This window comes from Artibeus jamaicensis, unplaced genomic scaffold (assembly GCF_021234435.1).
Source record: "Artibeus jamaicensis isolate MK-2021 breed Jamaican fruit bat unplaced genomic scaffold, CSHL_Jam_final contig_387, whole genome shotgun sequence".
NCBI lineage: Eukaryota > Metazoa > Chordata > Mammalia > Chiroptera > Phyllostomidae > Artibeus > Artibeus jamaicensis.
The window spans coordinates 41,078,705-41,098,531 of NW_026521812.1; the positions used below are offsets into that span (position 1 = coordinate 41,078,705).

General features: G+C 35.0%; 1 protein-coding gene across 6 annotated transcripts in view; it reads left to right on the forward strand.

The window, feature by feature from the left end:
• The window catches only part of SNX14 (sorting nexin 14), a 91,153-nt gene that overhangs the window by 59,490 nt on the left and 11,836 nt on the right, over window positions 1-19,827 (forward strand). For all 6 annotated transcript variants that reach the window (XM_037143827.2, XM_037143824.2, XM_037143828.2 and 3 more), the window contains 4 exons: window positions 10,695-10,896; window positions 13,029-13,112; window positions 14,766-14,866; window positions 19,248-19,359. In XM_037143827.2, coding sequence (XP_036999722.2) covers window positions 10,695-10,896; window positions 13,029-13,112; window positions 14,766-14,866; window positions 19,248-19,359 — 499 coding nt within the window. The remainder of the gene's footprint in view (window positions 1-10,694; window positions 10,897-13,028; window positions 13,113-14,765; window positions 14,867-19,247; window positions 19,360-19,827) is intronic.

A 19,827-nucleotide genomic window follows, 5' to 3' on the forward strand; every position in this document is an offset into this window, starting at 1 on the left:
AACTAGCCTCAAACAGCATCAGAACTATAGCCAAAGGAAGAACTCAGCAGGCAAGCACTAAACTCTGCTGAGCTGAAGATCACTTTGTTTTTCACATTATTTTCATGATTTTTATAGCCTTTTTATTTTTTCTATTTTTCCCTTTTATTTTTTAAAAGTTATATTTTATTATGTCATTACAGCTGTCCTGATTTTTCCCCTTTGTTCCCCTCCACATAGCACCACCCCCTCCTTCAGGCAGTTCCCCCCACCCTTGTTCATGTGCACAGGTTGTGCATGTAAGTTCTTTGGCTACTCCCTTTCCTATACTGTATTTTACATTTCCATGGCTATTCTGTAACTACCTATTCATATTTCTTAATCCCCTTTTCTCTCACCCATTCTCCTACACCTGCCCTTCCATCTCTTTATCTTTAACCTTTAGCATTTTAATTATGATGTATCTTGGGGTGGACCTTTTGCATCCATCTTGTTTGGGATTCTGTACTTCCTGGACTTGCATTATCTATTTCCTTCACCAAATTAGGGAAGTTTTCTTTCATTATTGTTTCAAACATTTTTCTAATTTCTTGTTCTTTCTCTTCTCCTTCTGGCATCCCTATGATGAGAATGTGGGACCTTGAAGTTGTCCCACAGGCTGCTAATAACTACCCTTTTTTTTTTTTGAAATCCTTTTCTTCTTGTTTTCTGATTGGTTGTTTTTTGCTTGCTTATGTTCAAAATCATAGATTTGATTCTCAGCTTTATCTCCTCTACTGTTGTTTCCCTATAAATGGTTCTTTATTTCAATTAATATATCCTTTGTTTCTGCCTGGAAGTTTTTTTATGCTGCTAAGGTCTTCACTAAGGTCTTTCAGCATCCTTATAATCAGTCTTTTAAACTCTGCATGTGAGAGATTGCTTATTTCCATTTTGTTTAGCTCTTTTTGTGGTGTTTTTATCTGTTTTTTCATTTGGGCCTCATTTCTCTGTCTCCTCATTTTGGCAGACTCCCTGTTTCTTTCTTTATATTAGGTGGCTGCCTTGACTCCATGTCTTGGTAGTGTGGCCTAATGTAGTAGGTGTCCTGCAGGGTCCATTGGTACAGCCTCCACTATCTCCTAAGCTGGGTATTCAAGGTGCACCCTTCATGTGGGCTGAGTATACCCTCCTCTTATAGTGGAGCCTTGGTTGCTGTTGGCAGATCAATGGGAGGGATATACCCAAGCCAGTTATCTGCAAGGATTTGCTATGACTACTTAACACCAACCTCTGCCCTCCATGGAGGACCAGCTGTGGAGGGGCAGGGTGATGGTGCTCCAACATGGTCTGGAGCTGTCCACTGGGTGTGCTGGCCCCTGGGGTTTTCCAGGTAGTGCAGGCCAAGATCAGCCCCAACCTGTGTTTTGCCCAGGGCCACCCTGCCTGAGTTATAAAGCAATCTGAGATGGCTGCTATTTGTGCTGGGCTTGGAAACTCTTGGAGATGCCAAGCTGTGCATCTAGGCTGCTACTTTTGGGCCTGGAGCTCAGTGAGACCAACTATAGCTTGCTTGAGAGGATTTAGGAAGTTGCGAAGCATAAGCAAAAACCATTCAAATGGAAAAGCAGCTTGGGTTGGCCCATAAGTTGGGTGGTGTAGAGTCTCTAGGGAACTCCATGACGGGTCAAACAGTGTTTGCCAGGTTGATGGAATCTTAGGTGTGGCACCAGTGTCCTGGCTCTGTGCGGGGAGGGTTTAGAAAAGGGACAGTAGCCTCTGCTCACTTTGATGTCAGATATCTCAGCCTCCCCCTGCCCACCACTGGCACTCCTGAAGCTGCCATCCCATTGCTGGAGCTCAGAGGGAGGGAGGTTGAGTAGGTAAGTCTGTATGTGGGTTTTTAAAGAGGAGCTGCTTAGGGATCCAGCAGTGTTTTCCACTGACTCAATCCTCACTGGTTTTTGCAGTCAGAAGTTCTGGGGACTTATCTTCTGGTGCTGAAACCCTGCTCTGGGGTGCCTTGTGTGGAGCGGGGACTCCTCAGTCCAGAGATATTCCTCCCATATTTTTATCTACCACATGTTGGTTTGAGACCAGCTCATTTTGCATCATTGCCACTCCTACCAGCCTGGAAGATGTGGTTTTTAAAATTATGAACTTGTCAGACTTCCATTCAGCTCAATTTCTGTCAGTTCTGAGCTATGGTTGTTTTATATTTTAGTTGTAATTTTGTTTTGGTTGTGCAAAGAGGCGAGCCATGTCTGCCTATGCTACCATCTTGACGGGAAGTCTCTTTTCCTTTTATTTTTGTTCTATTTTTTCTTTCATATCTCTTATTTTACTCTTACCTTTGATTACTCCACTGTTCTTTCTTTTCTTATTTTTGTTATTCTTTCTTGTTCTTTGTCCCTTTTTTTTGTTTTTCATATTATTCATATTTTTTTCACTTTTCTCCTTCCATTATCACTTTTCTGCCCTTTGGTCTTCTCTAATTCTTTTTTCCTTTTTTTCTACTTTCCCCGATACTCCATTTCCCTTTCCACCTTTATTATTATTTAATCTTTTGTCAGTGAAATTGCTGATGTTGTTGGAGGGGGTTGCTTGTTTTGGTTTCATTTGTTTGTGTGTTGTTTTGCTCTATTCTATCACCACTGTACAACAGCATATAAGATGTGGTGTGGTTTGAGTCTCTCAGTCAGCCTGCTGGAGGGGGATTCCACCAACAAACAAGCCAACAAACCCAAATACAACAGGAGAGCCTGTATAAACCACACAAAGGAGCACTCCTAGAGCAACCAGATCAGGAGATCAAGGAGTCTGCACCTGGATCCCACAGAACTCGTACTACATAATTCTATCCCACAAACCATAAGTCAAAGCAGATGTATCTAATACATAAAAACAATAAAAAAAGGAACAGATAAAATGAGGAAACAAAAAATCATGTCCAAGTGAAAGAAAATAAGAAATCTCTGGGAAAAGAGCTAAATGAAATTGAGACAAGCAAATGATCTACCATAGAGTTCAAAGTAAAGTTTATAAGGATGCTCAAAAACTTGAGAACTACATCGGCATGAAAAAGGACATAGAAATGATGAATGAGATCCAGTCGAAAATGAAGAATTCAATATCTGAAATGAAGAATACATCAGAAGGAATTAAAAGCAGGCTAGATGAAGCAGAGGATTGAATTTGTGATTTGGAAGACAAGGTAAAAAAAAATCACCCAGTCAGAGCAACAAAATGAAGAAGACTTTAAAAGAATGAGGTTAGTCTAAGAGAGCTTTGGGACAACATGAAATGTACAATATTCACATTATAGGGATACCAGGAGAGGAGAGGGAGCAAAAGATAGAAAGCCTGGTTGCAGAAATAACAGAAAACTTACCTAACTTGGTGAGGGAGAGATTCACACATGTTCAGGAAGCACAGAGAATCCTAATCAAAATGAACCCAAAGAGGGCCACATCAGGACATGTCACAACTAAAATGGCAACATTTAAAGACAAAGAGACTCTTAAGTAAGAGAGAAATGTTAGCTCCCTACCTACTAGGGAGCTCGATAAGTCTGTCAGCTGATTTCTCAACAGAAACACTTCAGGCCAGGAGGGATTGGATAAAGTATTCAAATGATGAAAAGCAAGGGCCTGCAACCAAAATTACTCCATTCAAAAAGGCTATCATTTAAAATTGAAGGTGAAATAAAGAGCTTCCTAGACAAAAAAAGACTAGAGGAGTACATTTCCACCAAATGAGCAATGCAAAAGATGCTAAAGGGATGGCTTTAAGAAGAAGAAATAGAGGAACACAGGTACAAAGGGGAAAGATGGCAATGAATAAGTACCTATCAATAATAACCTTTAATGTAAATGGATTAAATGCTTTTGAAGTGCCAGTCAAAAGACATAGGGTAGGTGAATGGATAAGAAAATATGACTGGCATAAATGTTGTCTATAAGAAACCCACCTCAGAACTACAGATTTACACAGGTGGAAAATGAAGGAATGGAAAAAGTATTTTGTGCAAATAGGGGTAAGAGGAAAGTGGGATAGTAATACTTCTGTCTCACTAAATAGACTTCAAAACAAAGACCATAACAGACAAAGGGGGCAGTCGAAGAAAAGGATATAACCGTTGTAAACATACATGGATGCAATATAGGAGCACCTAGATATATAAAAATGGACTCAGAGGACTTTAAGAAAGAGATTGACAGCAATACAGTCATTATAGCTGATTTTAACACCCCACTGTCAACAATGGACAGATCATCCAAACAAAAAATCAACAAGAATATACCAGCATTAAATCACACACTATGTCAAGTGGCTTTAATTTATATATATATGAAATTTTATCCCTAAGAAGCAGAATATACATGCTTCTCAAATGCACATGTAATATTCTCAAAGATAGATAATATGGTCGGACACAAAGTAAGCCTTAATAAATTCAAGAAAACTGAAGTTATATCAAGTAAGCATTTTCTCAGATCAAAATGGCTTGAAAGTAGAAATCAACCTTGAGGAAAAAACTCAAAAGTGTTGCAATACATGGAAGCTAAATAACATATTATTGAATAATAAATGGATTAACAATGAGATCAAGGAAGAAGTAAAAGGTACTTGGAAACAAATGAACACACACCAACCCAAAACTTATGGGACACAGCAAAAGTGGTCTTGAGAGGGAAATCCATAGCACTATATGCCTACCTAAAGAAGGTAGATGAATTTCAAATAAACAACCTAAATAACCTTATACCTAAAAGAACTTGTACCTAAGAAAACAATAACAAAGCTCAGAGTAAGTAGAAGGAAGGAAATAAGCAAAATCAGAGCAGGAATAAATGACATAGACACTAAAAAAAAATAATTCAAAAGATCAATAAATCTAGGAGCTGGTTCTTTAAAAAGATAAAGTTGACAAATTTAATCAAACTCATAAAAAAAAAAAGACCCAAATAAATAAAATCAGAAATGAAAGAGGTGAAGTAACAGCTGACACCACAGTAAATACAAAGGATTGCAAGAAATTACTATCAAAAACTATATGCCAAGAAATTGGACATCCTGGGTGAAATGGATAAATTTCTAGAAACATACAGTCTTCCAAAACAATCCAGAATAAGCAGAGAACCTGAATAGACCAATAACAACTCGTGAAATGGAAGTGGTGATCAGAAAACTTCTGGCACACAGAAACCATGGACCAGATGGCTTCAAGGGCAAATTATATCCATCATTCAAAGCAGAACTAATAACCATCCTGCTCGAACTATTCCAAAAAATTCAAAAGGAGGGAAGACTTGCAAGTTCTTGTTATGAGGCCAGCATTATCTTATTCCAAAACCGGCTAAAACACAACACAGAAAAAAAATTATAGACTAATACTGTGATGAACATAGATGCTAAAATTCTTAACAAAATGTTAGCAAACTGGGTTCATAATATATGAAAAAATATACACCACAATCAACTGGGATGTATTCCAGGGATGCCAAAATGATACAATATTTACAATCAATAAATGTGATATATCATGTAAATAAAATGAAAGACAAAAATTACATGATCATATCAATACATGCAGAAAAGCACTTGATAAAAATTCAGCACCCATTAATGATGAAAACACTCACCAAATAGAGCATACATCAAAATAATAAAGGCCATATACAAAAATCCTACTGCCAACATCATTCTCAATGGGCAAAAACTAAATGCATTTTCCTTAAGATCAGGAGCAAGACAGGGGTGTCTGCTTTCACCACTTTTACTCATCATAGTACTGGAAGTCCTATTCTCAATGATCAGGCAAGAAGAAGAAATAAAGGACATCTAGATTGGAGAAGAGGAAGTAAAACTCATTCTCAAACAACATGACATTGCACATAGAAAATCCTATAGGCTCCACCAAAAAACCATTCAACCTAATGAATTTGGCAAAGCAGCAGCAGCATACAAAGTTAATATTCAGAATCAATGCCATTTTTATACAACACTAATTAACTATAAGAAAGAGAAACTAAGAAAACAATCCCATTTACTATTGCAACAACAACAAAAACACCTATGAATAAATTTATCCTAGGAAGTGAAAGACTTGTACTCAGAGAACTATAGGAAAATAAAGGTAGAAATTGAGGAAGATGCAAGTGGAAGCCTAGGTATATGGTAATGTTCATGGATTGAATTAACATCATTAAACTGTCCATAGTACCCAAAGCAATCTATAGATTGAATACAATTCCTATTAAATAGCAATGGCGTATTTCTCAGATCTAGAACAAATATTCCAAAAATTTATATAGAACCAAAAAGGACCCCAAATAGCCACAGCAATCTTGAGAGAAGAACAAAGTTGGGGGGATCACAATACCTGATATCAAACTATACTACAAGGCCACTGTAATCAAAACAGTCTGCCACTGGCATAAGAACAGACATATAAGTGTGGCGTAAGTCTGGTACTGGCGTAAGAACAGACATATAAATCAATGGAACAGAATAGAGACCCCAGAAATAAATCCATGTCCCTATGGTCAGTTAATATTTGACAAGAACAAAGGAGACAAGAACATACAATGTATTAAAGACTGTTCAATAAATGGTGTTGGGAGAATGGACAGATATATGCAAAAAGAAAAAAAGAAACTAGACTACCATCTTACACATACACCAGGATAAACTCAAAATGAATAAAAGACGTTAAATATCAGTCTTGATAGTATAAAAACCCTAGAGGAAAATATAGTCGTTAAAATGTCAGGTATCTCACGTAACAATATTTTTGCCAATATATACCGTAGGACAAGGGAAATAAAGGAAAAAATAAACAAATAGGACTACTGGGGATTAAAAGGCTTCTGTGCAACTAAAGAAACTGTCATCAAAATGAAAAGGGAACTGACTCTATGGGATAACATAATTTGCCAATGATACATCGGACAAGGGTTTAATCTCCAAAATATATAAAGGCTCAACACCAGGAAGACAAGCAATCTAATTTAAAAATGGGCAAAGGAAAACATACAAATGACCCATAGACATATGAAAACATGATCAACATTATTAGCCATCAGATAGATGCAATTTAACACCACAATGAGATATCACCTTACACCTGCCAAAATGGCTGTCCATAAATCAACAAACAACAAGTGCTAGCAAGGATGTGGAGAAGATGGGTCCCTAATGTACTGTTGGCAGGAATGCAGACTGGTGCAGCCTCCATGGAAACTGGAGTTTTCCTGAAAAAAGTAAAAATGGAACTGCTTTTGACCCAGTGATTCCACTGCTGGGAATATACCCTAAGAATCCCAAAACATTGATTCAAAAGAATTTATGCACCCCACACTTATAGCAGCATGATTTACAATAGCTGAGATTTGGAAACAGCCTAAATGTCCATCAGTAGATGAATGGACCAAAAAAAAAAACTGTGGTACATTTACACAATGGAATGCTATGCAGCAGAAAAAAAGGAATTCCTATCTTTTGTGACAGTATGGTTGCAACTGGTGACTACTATGCTAAGTAAGCTAGTCGGTGAAAGATAAATACCATATCTCATTTGTAAGAGGAATCTAATGAGGAAAATAAATTGATGAGCAAAATAGAACTAGAGGCATAGAATCAAGAGTTGTAAGGGGATGGGGGTGGTGGGAACTGAATGAAAGGAGGTGAAGGGATTTGTCAAAACATACACAAAGGACTCATGGACATGTACAATGGTGTAGGGAACTATGAAAGTGGGGGCCAGGCTGGGTGGAGGCAGCAAAGGAGGGGAAAGTGAGACAACTGTGATAGCATAAACAATGAAATATTTTTTTAAGGCATAGAGTTTCCCTGTAAGGAATCTATTAACCTGGGTGTAAAATGGAGACATAGTAGTAAATGAAATGGTAATAACTAAGAAACAGCAGACAAAAGAGTAAATATACTCGTTTGCCCTCTCTACACCTTCCTTTTGACTTCTTTGTCATTACACTGATGAATTGTTAAGGAGAATCATTGCTTCTTTATAATTAAAATAAAATCTTATTTTTTAAAATAATTTTATTTAGTTATTTTTCAAGTACAGTTTTTTGTTATTTTTTTCTTTTTAGATAATTCACATAGCATTTTTTTCCCTTTAAGCCCTGTTTCTCCTTAAATAGAATAAAGACAGTAGACAGAGGAAGGAATCTTTTCAAAATAATACTTTGTTATATTTTTTAACTTTAAGCATATTACTAGGTCTGTCCAGAAGGTATCCAGCCACATAATATGAAAAATAGAGGCATTGAAGAAGAAACAAAATACAACATTTTACATGTTGTATTTTGAAACATTGTACACAACACAATGATGCCTCAGTCCCCTTCAAAGTAGGTACCTTGGGACCTTACACAGTTCTCCCAATCACCATCAGCTGCTCTGTCATCATTTCCTGAATCTTATCAAGAGTCTGAAATCTCTTCCCTTTCAAAGGTGATATTAGTTTGGGGAAAAAGCAAGAATTTCAGGGCGCCAAGTCTGGGCTGTAGAATGGCTGAGTCACCTAATTGATTTGCTGTTTTCCCCAAAAACTCTTCAGGAGATGTAATGTGTGAGTGGGCACATTGTTGTGATGAAACTGCCAATCACCGGTTGCCTATAGCTGTGGACTTCTGAATCATCTGAATAGTTTCCACAGAGGAATGTTGAAACTTAACACAAAATCTGATGCAGATTCATTGTTCTACTCACTCAGTCATTTTGAGTGCAATGGCCACACAGTACATATGCTCACTCAATGGCATTTACTGCCTTACTGACTAGTACAGTGAAGTCATCATTGTTTATGCATGTGCATTCCAGTCCACCCCCCTTGGCTATCAGGTTACACCTGTGTCACTCAAACAATTCTCTTTATATTAACAGCAGCTGGACTTTTCTGGGCAGACCTTGTATAATCTCAATTTTTTAATAGTATAGAAAAGTGAAAAAAAAATAACCACCCATAAGCCTACCACCCAATAACCACTTCTACTAACATTGAAGTGATTTTCTTTTAAAAAAAATATCTGTCCCTTTCTGCCTTCGTTGATGAGGCTATATATATATATATATATATATATATATATATATATATATATATATAGTTTACTGTCCTCTCTCTCCAGTTAATATTATAACAGAAGTAGTTACCTATATTACTGTGAACTTCTGAAAACATAATTTTTGTGGGGGAAGATGTACTTTTTATGTTCTTCCTAATTACTTGAAATACAACTTGTATTTTTGCTTCAGGAATAGAAAGGTATTTTTAAAAAATAGAGAGTCTTTGGTAGTGGCACAGATGAAAATTTTTTATTGGAACCAAAAATGATAATTGGAAGTAAGAGAAGAGGGCAAAGTAATCTCCAATATGAAAAGGAAGTAATAGATGGTGTGTTGACCCAGACCCAGATGGTGTCACTTAGAATTTAGAGGGCATTGTGCTAATTTTAAGCTGTGGGACCTCATGGAATCTTTTTTGTCTTGTTTAGGAATTTTAGCGGAAAGGAAAATTGTCACTAATGGTCTTATTAGGAATTATGGAAAGTCATTTTAGTCTGAGAACAAAAAGGATAATTGCTAAGGGACTGTGTGGGAAGGAAAAGAATTCATTAGAAGGTGCAGCACTAGAATTCTGGAAATGTACCCACTACTTGTTTGCTCTTGAGTGCTACAGCCTGTGACTCATTGCCTTAAAAAGTGTGTTTATCTGTAATATTTTGCCCCCTTGGACATAAGTCAAAGATGTCTAGAGGACCAGGTGGTATTATAATGTGCTAATTCAGAAGTTTTCTTTCAATTTAATGTGATAGAGATGTTTTTTTTCTTTCTCTTTGTTTATTCCTAGAACATGTTTATTTTTTAATAATAATTGTTCTTCAAGCAGTTTTTTAAAAATATTATTTTAAACATTTATTTTATTAACATTTGAGAAGCCAGGACATTAAAACAATAACTTTAATTGTATAGAGGTGTGTCCCTTTCAGACCTCTTTTCTAATTTTATATAATTTAATGCTGCAGTAAATACTTGTGCCTTTTTCCCAGTTTAAAACATTTATTTGGAATACATACTTCTATTAGAATAAATTCCCAGAAATGGAATTACTTGGTTGAAGTTGTTTTATGTCTCTTTATAAATACACGATGTCAAAACGCTTTCTAGGAGGGCTGTGCCAGTGTGTCTAGTAACCAGCAGTGCAGGGTGGGACACAAGTAGGTTTACAGTTGTGAGTATGCAAAAGTTCACTTTATTGTTTTTTTAAATTTATTATTTTCCATACCAACAACTGTTTTGCTTACTCTTTTATATCACAGATCCAGTTTATCTGTGCTATCTCCATCAATGGCTGGTGACATTGATAAAATTTTATATCTCTAAGTGAAAAAATATCAGTACATTTTTTCTTTTTATTACCAAAATTAAATATTTTTCTATGTATTTCTAAAAATACATTTTTCCAGTACTCTGAAGTATCTATTGCCTATTTTCTTTTGAATTTTCACAGGTGATATAACAAAACCTGGAGTTGATGCTGGTAGTTTATTTTTATTTTTTATATCTTTATATTTTCAGTAGAATATTTGATATCACCTACTTTCAGAAGTATTTAAAAATTATAGAATTTATATGGACATACTACTTTATAGTTCTAAGTCAGGCCTGAAGGTCCTGGAAATATTACATTTTTCCTGGTGATTTTTTTCCAGATTGAAGAAGGTATTGTTGTAATGGAAGATGATTCTCCAGTGGAAGCTGTGAGCACACCTAATACTCCCCGAAACCTTGCTGCGTGGAAAATTAGCATTCCATATGTAGACTTCTTCGAAGATCCCTCCTCTGAAAGGAGGGAGAAAAAGGAAAGAATCCCTGTGTTTTGTATTGATGTTGAAAGGAATGATAGAAGAGCAGGTAGGAAGATTTATGGGTGTGTTTCTTAAAAGATTCTGGTTCATCTGTATTTATCAGGAATGATAAACATTTTGCCATTTATAACTATTGGGTATGACTGCAGATCCAAAAGATAATTGTGTAGAAGAAAAAAATTAAATGAAAGCTTAGGATTTTCTAGGTTATCTCTGTTACTAGTTAATTAATTAATTTGTCCAACCGACACTTACTCAGTGGATGCCTGCAATTGCAAGACACCTAACAATCCAGCAAAGTATTTGATATGATTTTATTTTAATGGTTTTGCTCCCATTATCATTAGCCATTATACTTAATTGACTATTATTTATGCCTATTGCACTATAGGAGATATTATACCAATATTATTAAGACAGCATTTCTTCTCCTCTGTTGTTGTCAGCAAATTAGAATTGATAAAAATATGACCAAACACAATTTTACAAGTTTTCTTCATGTTTTGCTTATTTTTTTCTTTTGGTGGTTTTAGGTGTGTACTGTACTAATGATGGGGGTAAGCAGTGTCCATAGCAAATTAAACAGTCACCATGCCAGGCTGTGTCATGTGCCTAGTACTTAAAATCTGCCTCTTGTCTCTTGGAAAATTATTTAAAAATTCCTATTCAGCTATAATTCCCTACCAATATAAATATGTGAACATGTAGTAACTTTTACCTCCTTTTGAAAGATTTATGTGTGCTATACTTTTAAATATTTTGGGAATATACTTTTGTTTTTGCCTTTTTGACATTTTTTGTTCTTTATTTTTTTAAACTTTGACTTAATAATTAATCATAAAATCAATACCAAAAAAATCTTAAAACTTATGTCGTGTGGGTAATTTTTGTCACCAGTGCTGTAGATTTTTACAGTCAGTATAATATGTGCTCCAAGGAAGCCATGGCCTACAGGGGGAAAGAAAGTGTATCCTTTAAATACTACATTGATTTTACGTGTGTAGCAAAGTAGCAATTTCAGGATTTTTAAAACCAAAACTAAATATAATATAGACATTTAAGACCAGTGAAGAAAAAAAATAGGATTTGCCTTATGGTTTGTGTTGTGACCATAGCAGGTTGGTTTTTCTCTGAATACAGGTGTCATTTTTGGGTTGTTGTGGTTTTAATTAACTTGATCCATTGCATTTCCAAATCAAGGCTAGAATGACATTAGATGCTAATAATAGCAGTTAACACTTGGGGTGCTTACTCTGTGCTTTGCACTGTAGAGTAGTGCCTTACGGGTATTATTTTATGTAATAGGTACAATTATTTTTATCTAAGCAAACTAAGGCACAGTGGGGTTAATTTATTTGTTCAAGTTTACATCCAGGGTGTGGCAAAAGTAGGTTTACAGTTGTAAGTATGCAAAACAGTTTATTCTTGTATTATTATTTATTAATTATTATATTTTCCATACAAGCAACTGTAAACCTACTTTTGCCCCATTCTCTAAATCATTAGTACTATTTTTTCTTATTATTATATTTATTGGGGTGACACTAGTTAACAAAATTAAACCGGTTTCGGGTATAAACCATTAGTTCTTGCTATCCAGTATGGTAGCCACTGTCCACATGTGAAAATTAAAATTAAGCTATATTAAAATTAAAATTTCATTTCCTATGTTAGCCATATTTTAAGTGGCTAATAGCTAATAGCTACTTTATTAGTACAGATAATATAGAACATTTATAGAATATGCAGAAAATTCTATTGGATAGTGCTCATCTATACTATATTAGATCAGAATAATTAGTAAAAAGTTCAGAGAACCAAAACTGACTATAAATTTTTAATGAAATACATATTGATGAAATTTAAAAAATAATCATAATTGCATAATATTTTGAAAGTTGCTGTCAGCTGTACGATTCTGTTGTAGAAAAATGTATATATTATTGAGATGACTTCATAAATAGGTGAATTTACCAATGTCTTCTAAATAATTTAAAATGAAAATATGGATTAAAATATGGGATAAAAATCACATTATTAAATATGATACCAAGAAATAAATTATGAAGACTGGAATAATTTCCACATTTGTATACTTAATGTTTTAAGTACTGCATCTTTTTAATAGTAGTTGATAAAATTACTTATTACTCAGTGTGTAATTCATTCAATTTACAGTTGGGCACGAGCCTGAACATTGGTCTGTCTATAGAAGATACCTTGAATTCTATGTACTTGAGTCAAAACTAACTGAATTTCATGGTATGTTGTCCTCTTGGTATAAAACATTATATTCAGCCTTACCTTTCTTGGAAGCTATTGAACCAGATTAATTTTTTGATTTTAAGTAACATTAACAAGGAAATGTAATAGTGACACTTGTGTACACTGCTGTTGATAATAGGAATGTATTACTTTTATCTTATTTTTGTGTGTTTATATATTAAAAGTTTTTACAATACACATTTATTGCTTTTTGAATAATAATACAAAAATATAAAAGATAGCCCTGACTGGATAGCTTAGTTAATTAGAGCATTGTCCTGATATGCCAAGTTTGCTTGTTCTATCCACAGTCAGGGTACGTACAAGAATCAGCCAATGAATGCATAGCAAGTGGAACAATCGATGTTACTCCCTCGCTCACTTCCCCCTTCCTCTCTCTCTTAAATCAGTTTTTTAAAAAAGTAAAAGATAGCTATTTTTTTATTGTATTTTAGAAAAGGCTTTCTTTCCCATTTAATTTTTATCTTGATGGTAGATAATTTAAGTCAGGCATTTCAGAATTGCTGTGTTCTTTTACCATGGTCTTTCTTGGTAGACATGTTTACAGTATGTATCATGGCGAATGTTTCAATTTTGCTTAGATGTAGATATGGAGACAAAAGTTGTAGATGAATGTTTCTTCTGAGGATAATTAATCAGAAAAGGAGATCACTTTTGCTTTTTAGTTCTTCCTCTCACCTCTCAGTCTTTCTTATCTGTCTACTTACATTAGTTAATATCAGGGATATAGTTATGAAGTATTTCCAGTCATTTTGTATGTAGATTGATGGGTTTGATTTATGTACTCTGAATTCTTTCATTTTAGAAAAGCTCTGTGGAGTGTCTCATGGTTCAAATTCAGATTGGTTGTAAATTGAGAAGGGCAGGGAACACTTCTTTACTGTATAAATAAATCCCATGATGAGATTATAGGAAGATAAAACAAGGTCCCACTCCATATCTTGCCTAGATTTTTATTTTGTACTGGTCTTTAAATGGTTTTCTTTTTGTCTCTTCCAGTCTCATGCAGTACTATCCCTGTCTTGTTCTTTCTCTGATAACTTTTCTTTTTGGTTTAGAGTTGAGAGACGATCATTTATCTCCATATTTTAAAATCCCAGATTAACCAAATTTGGTTGATTCCCAATAAAATTTTTCCATTTTGGTATTAAAATTTCCAAAATCAGCCCTGAGAAAGCATATCCATGGTTTTTAAATTTTGTTTTTAAGCATATATAGCATTGGCAGTATAATTTGTTCCCATGAGAGAGTGGGTATTTCTTTAGTAAGATTTTGTTTTAACAATATCCCACTGATTTCAAAGTATCTCATGATAATTTTTTGAAATTGTTTTTACTAGTATACAGCGTTAAATATCTATCTATATATAAATAAAGGGTATCAGTGAAGAATAGTGATATTTTGGGTAGCAGTAATTCTAGTTCAAACTTCTGTGCTCTCTGAACTTGTCAAGATTTTTTATTTTTATTTATTTATTTATTTATTTATTTTTGAACTTGTCAAGATTTTTTAAAGAATGATATATTTCTATAAGGCAGAATTATGAATATGAATTTGTTATAGTAAATTATAAATTAGGTTTTTAAAGTAGCATAACATAGTAATAATTTTCATTTATATTAATTTCAGGCACATTTCCTGATGCCCAACTTCCTTCCAAAAGGATCATTGGCCCCAAAAATTATGAATTCTTAAAGTCAAAGAGAGAAGAGTTTCAGGAATATCTACAGGTATATCACCAGCTTAATTTAACACATTGCTGATCACACATTCTCTAATTTCTCTTTTTTCTCTCATATGTATATGGTTTGCTTTATGAGTATGTATCAATGTAGATTTCTAAAATTCTTTTATTTAAAATTTTAATAAGATGGAATTATTGTCAAAAGTATACATTTTAAAAATTGATAAGCAAATGAAATACCAGATTTTTAAAAAATTGTATTTTATTGATTATGCTATTACAGTTGTCCTGCTTTTTCCCCCTTTGCCCCCTCCACCTAGCACCACCCACTCCCTCAAGCAATCCCCCACCATTGTTCATGTCCACGGGTCATGTGTATATGTTCTTTGGCTACTCCATTTCCCATACTATACTTTATATCTACATGGCTGTTCTCTAACAGTCTATTTGTACTTTGTAATCCACTCACCTCCTTACCCATTTCCCTACAACCCCGTCCCATCTGGCATCCATCTTTGTTCTTCTTCTTTTCTTAGTTTGTTTTTTAGATTCAATTGTTAATAGATATGTGTTTATTGCTATTTTATTGATCACAGATATCATCTTCTTTTTCTTAAATAAGCCATTTTAACATTTCATATCATAATGATTTGGTGATGATGATCTCCTTTACTTTTTTTCTTGTCTGGGAAGCTCTTTATCTTCCCTTCCATTCTGCATGATATCTTTGCTGGGGAAAGCAATCTTGGCTATAGTTCCCTGCTTTTCATGACTTTGAATATTTCTTGCTAATCCCTTCTGGCCTGAAAAGTTTCTTTTGAGAAATCAGTTAACAGTTTTACGAAAACTCCCCTGTAGATAACCAGCTGCTTTTCTCTTGCTGCTTTTAAGATTCTCTCCTTATCTTTAACTTTTGGCATTTTAGTTATGTTGTGTCCTGGAGTGGGCCTCTTTGCATCCATCTTGTTTGGGACTCTCTGTGCTTCCCGGACTTGCATGTCTATTTCATTCACCAATTAGGGACATTTCCTTTCATTATTTTTTTCAAATAGATTTCTAATTTCTTGCTCTTTCTCTTCTCCTTCTGGCACCTCTATGAAGCAAATGTTGGAATGCTTAAAGTTGTCCTAGAAGATGTTTACACTATCCTCAAATTTTAATTCATTTTTCTCCTTGTTGCTGTGATTGCTTGGTTTTGCTTCCTTATGTTCCAAATCATTGATTTGATTTTTGGCTTCATCCACTCTATTGTTCTTTTCCTGCAAATTGTTCTTTATTTTGATTAGTCTATCCTTCATTTCTGACTGGATCTTTTTTATTCTGTTGAGGTCCTAACTAAGTTCCTTGATCATCCTTATAAGCAGTGTTTTGAACTCTGTGTCTGATAGATTGCTTATCTCCATTTTATTTAGTTCTTTTTCTGGCGTTTTTTTCTGTTCTTTAATTTCGGCCATGTTTCTGTGTCTTCTCATTTTGGCAGACTCCCTGTGTTTGTTTCTATGTATTAGATAGAGCTGCTATGACTCCCTGTCTTGGTAGCATGGCCTAATGTAATAGGTGTCCTGTAGGGTCCAGTGGCACAGCCTCCCCTGTCACCCAAGCTGGATACTGAATTGTGTCTCTTGCATGTGGTTTGAGTACATCCATCTCTTGTAGTTGAACCTTGGTTGCTGTTGGAAGATCAATGGGAGGAATTTACCCAGGCCAGTCAGCTGCAAGGATTGGCTGTGACCACTGACCACCAACCTCCGCCCTCCATGGAGGATCAGCTGTGTAGGGGCAGTATGGTGGTGCTCTGATGTGGTTTGTTGCTGTACACTGGGTTGTAGACCCTGGGGTTTCCTGGGTGGTTTAGGCCATACCTGTGTTTTGCCCAGGCTACCTGGCTTGAGCTATAAAGCAATCTGAGATGGCTGCTACTTGTGTTGGGCTTGGAGATTCCCAGGCAAAGCCAAGCTGTGAATCTAGGCTGACTTCTCTTAGTGCCAGGCCTTGAGCCACTTAGCAGGAGGTACAGGGGCTGGGGGCTCACTGAGGCTTGCGGTTGCTTGTTTGAAAGTATTTAGGAAATTGTGAAGCATGAGCCAAGACCAGCCATTCATATGGAAAAGCCATAGTTAACAGCTGTAAGTTGGGTGGGATGGAGCCTCTGGGGATCTCCAGGGTTGAGCAAACAGTATTAGCCAGGTTGATGGAGTCTCAGATATGGTACCCACCTGCTGGCTATGTTGCTGTAGAGGGGAAGAGGGTTCAGAAAAGGTATAGTTGACCCCTGCCCACCTTTCTGTCTGGGAGAAAGCTATGATCCAGCTCTTGCCTTGATTCTAGACACTTCAGTTGTTCTCTGTATTCCACTGGTGCCTTTTAGGCTGCTACCCCAGTGCTGTAGCTCACAGGGAGTGAGTCTGAGTAAGTCCATGTGTGTGTTCATTAAGGAGACCTTCTTGGGACTCCAGAAGTTTTTTCCATCTACTCAGCCCCCACTGATTCTTGTTGCCAGAAGTTATGGGGACTCGTTTTCCTGGGACTGGAACCCTGGAGTGGGGGCCTGTTGTAGGACTGGGAGTCCTTGCCGAATTTTTATCCACCACACATGGATTTGGGACCAGCATGTTCCACATGTCTGCCCCTCCTACCAGTCTGCATGGATGTGGTTTCTTTAATTATGTAGTTGTAAGACTTTCATTCAACTGGATTTCTGACAGTTCTGAGTGTTGGTCGTTCTGTAATTCAGTTGTAATTTCAATGTGGTTGTGCAAGTAGGCAAGCCGTGTCTACCTATGCTGCCATCTTGACCAGATACAAAATACCAGATGTTTTCTTAGAGGAAAAAAGGTCTTATGTTGGGCTTTGTTTTGGTGTGGGATGTTAAAGAAACAAAAAGTTTGGTGTAAAAGATTAAATACATTCCAAGAATGCTGGGTAGTTTTTGTTATTTTTGTCTTATTCTATGTTTAATTTTGCGTTCAGCACTTTTTTAACTTCAGAATCTTCCCTCCTGTTTTATTCCTCTGTTCCTTTCCTTTTTCAGTTTGAAGATGTTTTTCCAGTTTCTTGTCGATCTCCTGACTCTCTACCATTTAACAGTTGGAACTGAATTCCATTTTTCTCAGAGTGTGGGCATTGTGTTATATAAACAATGTAATTGGTACATTTTTTTTTATTGTTGGAATAATCAACTTAAAAGTTGCTTACTTGAGACTTCTCTAAATGACCAACTGTCTTTAATCGAGTATATAAGACCAGAGTATACTTTTGCTTTACTCTTTAAAACATTTTTTTACATGAGTTTTTATTAAGTAGTTTTTATTAAGTGCGAACTCAGTTAAATTCAGTTCCTTATAGTCAAAAACAAGTACTTTATGAATTAAATATTCAACAGTACTAAGAGGTATTTACATTTTATTTCTTATATTTGAACTATTGAATACTTGAATTCAGAAAATATTTTTATGTAATTTTTTATAGTGTGAAAATTGAAATGTGAATTAACTGTTAACTACTACAGGGTCATTTGAACACAACACATAGTGTTAACCTGTGTCTTTGTTGATATCATAACCCATTATTTGAACTAATTCTAAAAACTAGAGTACCTCCTTCTAGAACTCTTTTTCTGGTAATACTAAGTTAAAGGTTACAGTATTACTATTTTGTTTATACATAGGGTGGAGCAAAAAAGTAAGTTTACAGTTCTGTGGAAGATAATGTAACAATAAATAATAATGCTAGAATAAACTCTGTTTCATGTACTCATTACTGTAAACCTACTTTTTCCCCACCCTGTAGATGTCTTCTCATAAAGTTTAGTAACTGTTTCATAGTTACAAAACAATATTGCTAAGAAATGGGTTAATTTTGGCTTTAAGAGGTCAGTTTGTCTATAAGAAAATAATACAGGGTTAACAGACAACAGATCCTCCAAGTTATTTTACATTTCCCCATTTAGTTTTTGCTAAATCCTTTTAATTTTTGCCAACGTCTTTTAATTAGCAATATAGTTATATAATATATTTATACTTGTTTATAGTTGAGAAACAGAAATAATATTAGCTTCATGTTTAATCTTTCTGTGTATAAGGTAAGTGCTAAATGCTTTTATGACAACATTAAAAAGTAGGTTGTATTATTTTCATTTTACACATGACATGAGGAAACTGACTTTTTGGCAATTTAGGAACTTTTCTAGGAACACCTAGCTAACAGACAGAAGAGCCAGAATTCAGATCTGTTTAGTCTGACTGCAGAGGCTGAGGGCATATCTTCTATGTGGTACTCTTCTTCCTATAAATGTTATTTTATTATTATTCTGAATGTGAAATTGCTTTTGAGGGTTTAAGATCATTTCCTTGGTTTAAAAAATTATTTTAAAATAGTTTGATCACCCTTCTAGATTTTTAAACTTTTTTTTCTTTTGTTCATTCAAGAAACTTCTGCAGCATCCAGAACTGAGTAATAGTCAACTTCTAGCAGATTTTCTCTCTCCTAATGGTGGAGAAACACAATTTCTTGATAAGATACTACCAGATGTAAATCTTGGTAAGTCAAATTAGAGAATGAAACATAAGAGGATAAACTGAAAAGAATCAGCATTTTCACATTAATTTAGAAAAATAATCTATATAGTAAAGCCATATATACACTATATAAATTACACTGTTAGTAGGAATATAAATGGGAAAACCACTTGAAAAAACAGTTTAGTATAAAACTAAATGACCCAGCAGGTTCTCTCTGAGATATATATTCTAGAGAATCTTATATTCGTATTTAAGAGTGTTCATAGCAGCATTGTTTATAATAGCCAAAACTGGAGATAATACAAATGTTCACCAGCAGTAGAGTGGACAGATAAATTGTGGTGGATTCATAAAATGAACACCTATAGCAATGAATACCTATAGCAGGTAGCATCTTGTAATAGATAACCTTAAAAACATGAATGAAAGAAGCAAGACATAAAAGAATATATATAGCAATTTCTTTTATATAAAGTTAAGTACAAAC